Below are 741 nucleotides of genomic sequence, written 5' to 3' on the forward strand. Positions count from 1 at the left end.
CTAAAAATTCTGCCATGTTCAAAGATCAATCTACGATGGAAATGTGAAATATGATTATTGGGCTTCAGGTATTCTTGTGTTAAATTAGCAAATGTCTCATCAATCTTTTCTTCTAGGAAAGCCTTGGCCTCTTGCACAGAATAGTTTTGTTCTTTCATGTAAAGGCTAATTGCAACTCTTTCCTCAGTCACCAAATTCTGGAGATAATAAAAAAAAAAATTATTTTTTTTGCATTCAAGCAATAAGAATATGGTTTAATAAAAGATTAATATATTGCAATGCATACCATTAATGCAATGTATGTATCCAAATAATCCAGAATTGTTGATTTCTGATCCAAAAGTTTGAGAACCTTATCAGGTGCAACATCTCCCATGAGGAACATCGCTGGTACTAATCTTATGGCAACTGCAATGCCTCTCTTAACTTGATGTACATAATCTTCAAAGTTTTTGAACTGCTTTTTGTCTTTAACTTCTCTAAACATTAGGTATTGTTGCACTTGTTTTTTCCTCTATCACATATATATATGAATCAATGTTTTGGTTTCGAATAATTTTGGAAATAAATGTAGATTAATATACATAAGTTTGTCTCTTACTAGATCATGTAAGTAGGGGAAGACATCTATTCCTTGGACATCCTTTCCTTCAATTGCCAAGCCATTCATGGTATCATAAGTTCCCATGAATACTCGTTTCAATTGGGTTGGGAGAACTTGCACCAATGAAGGTTTCCATC

The 741-nt window shown here is 32.9% G+C and overlaps 1 protein-coding gene across 1 annotated transcript; it reads right to left on the reverse strand.

The window, feature by feature from the left end:
- Positions 1–13: 13 nt before the first annotated feature.
- Positions 14–703, reverse strand: LOC110034466 ((E)-beta-ocimene synthase, chloroplastic-like; the record flags this gene model as incomplete). Its single annotated transcript, XM_020738724.1, has 3 exons — positions 602–703; positions 287–514; positions 14–197 (listed from the first exon to the last, which is right to left on the reverse strand). Coding segments are annotated over exons 1-3 (499 nt in total), but the record flags the coding sequence as incomplete, so codon positions are not given.
- Positions 704–741: the final 38 nt, after the last annotated feature.

Source organism: Phalaenopsis equestris, unplaced genomic scaffold (genome assembly GCF_001263595.1).
Source record: "Phalaenopsis equestris unplaced genomic scaffold, ASM126359v1 Scaffold188295, whole genome shotgun sequence".
In the NCBI taxonomy this organism is placed as follows: Eukaryota; Viridiplantae; Streptophyta; class Magnoliopsida; order Asparagales; family Orchidaceae; genus Phalaenopsis; species Phalaenopsis equestris.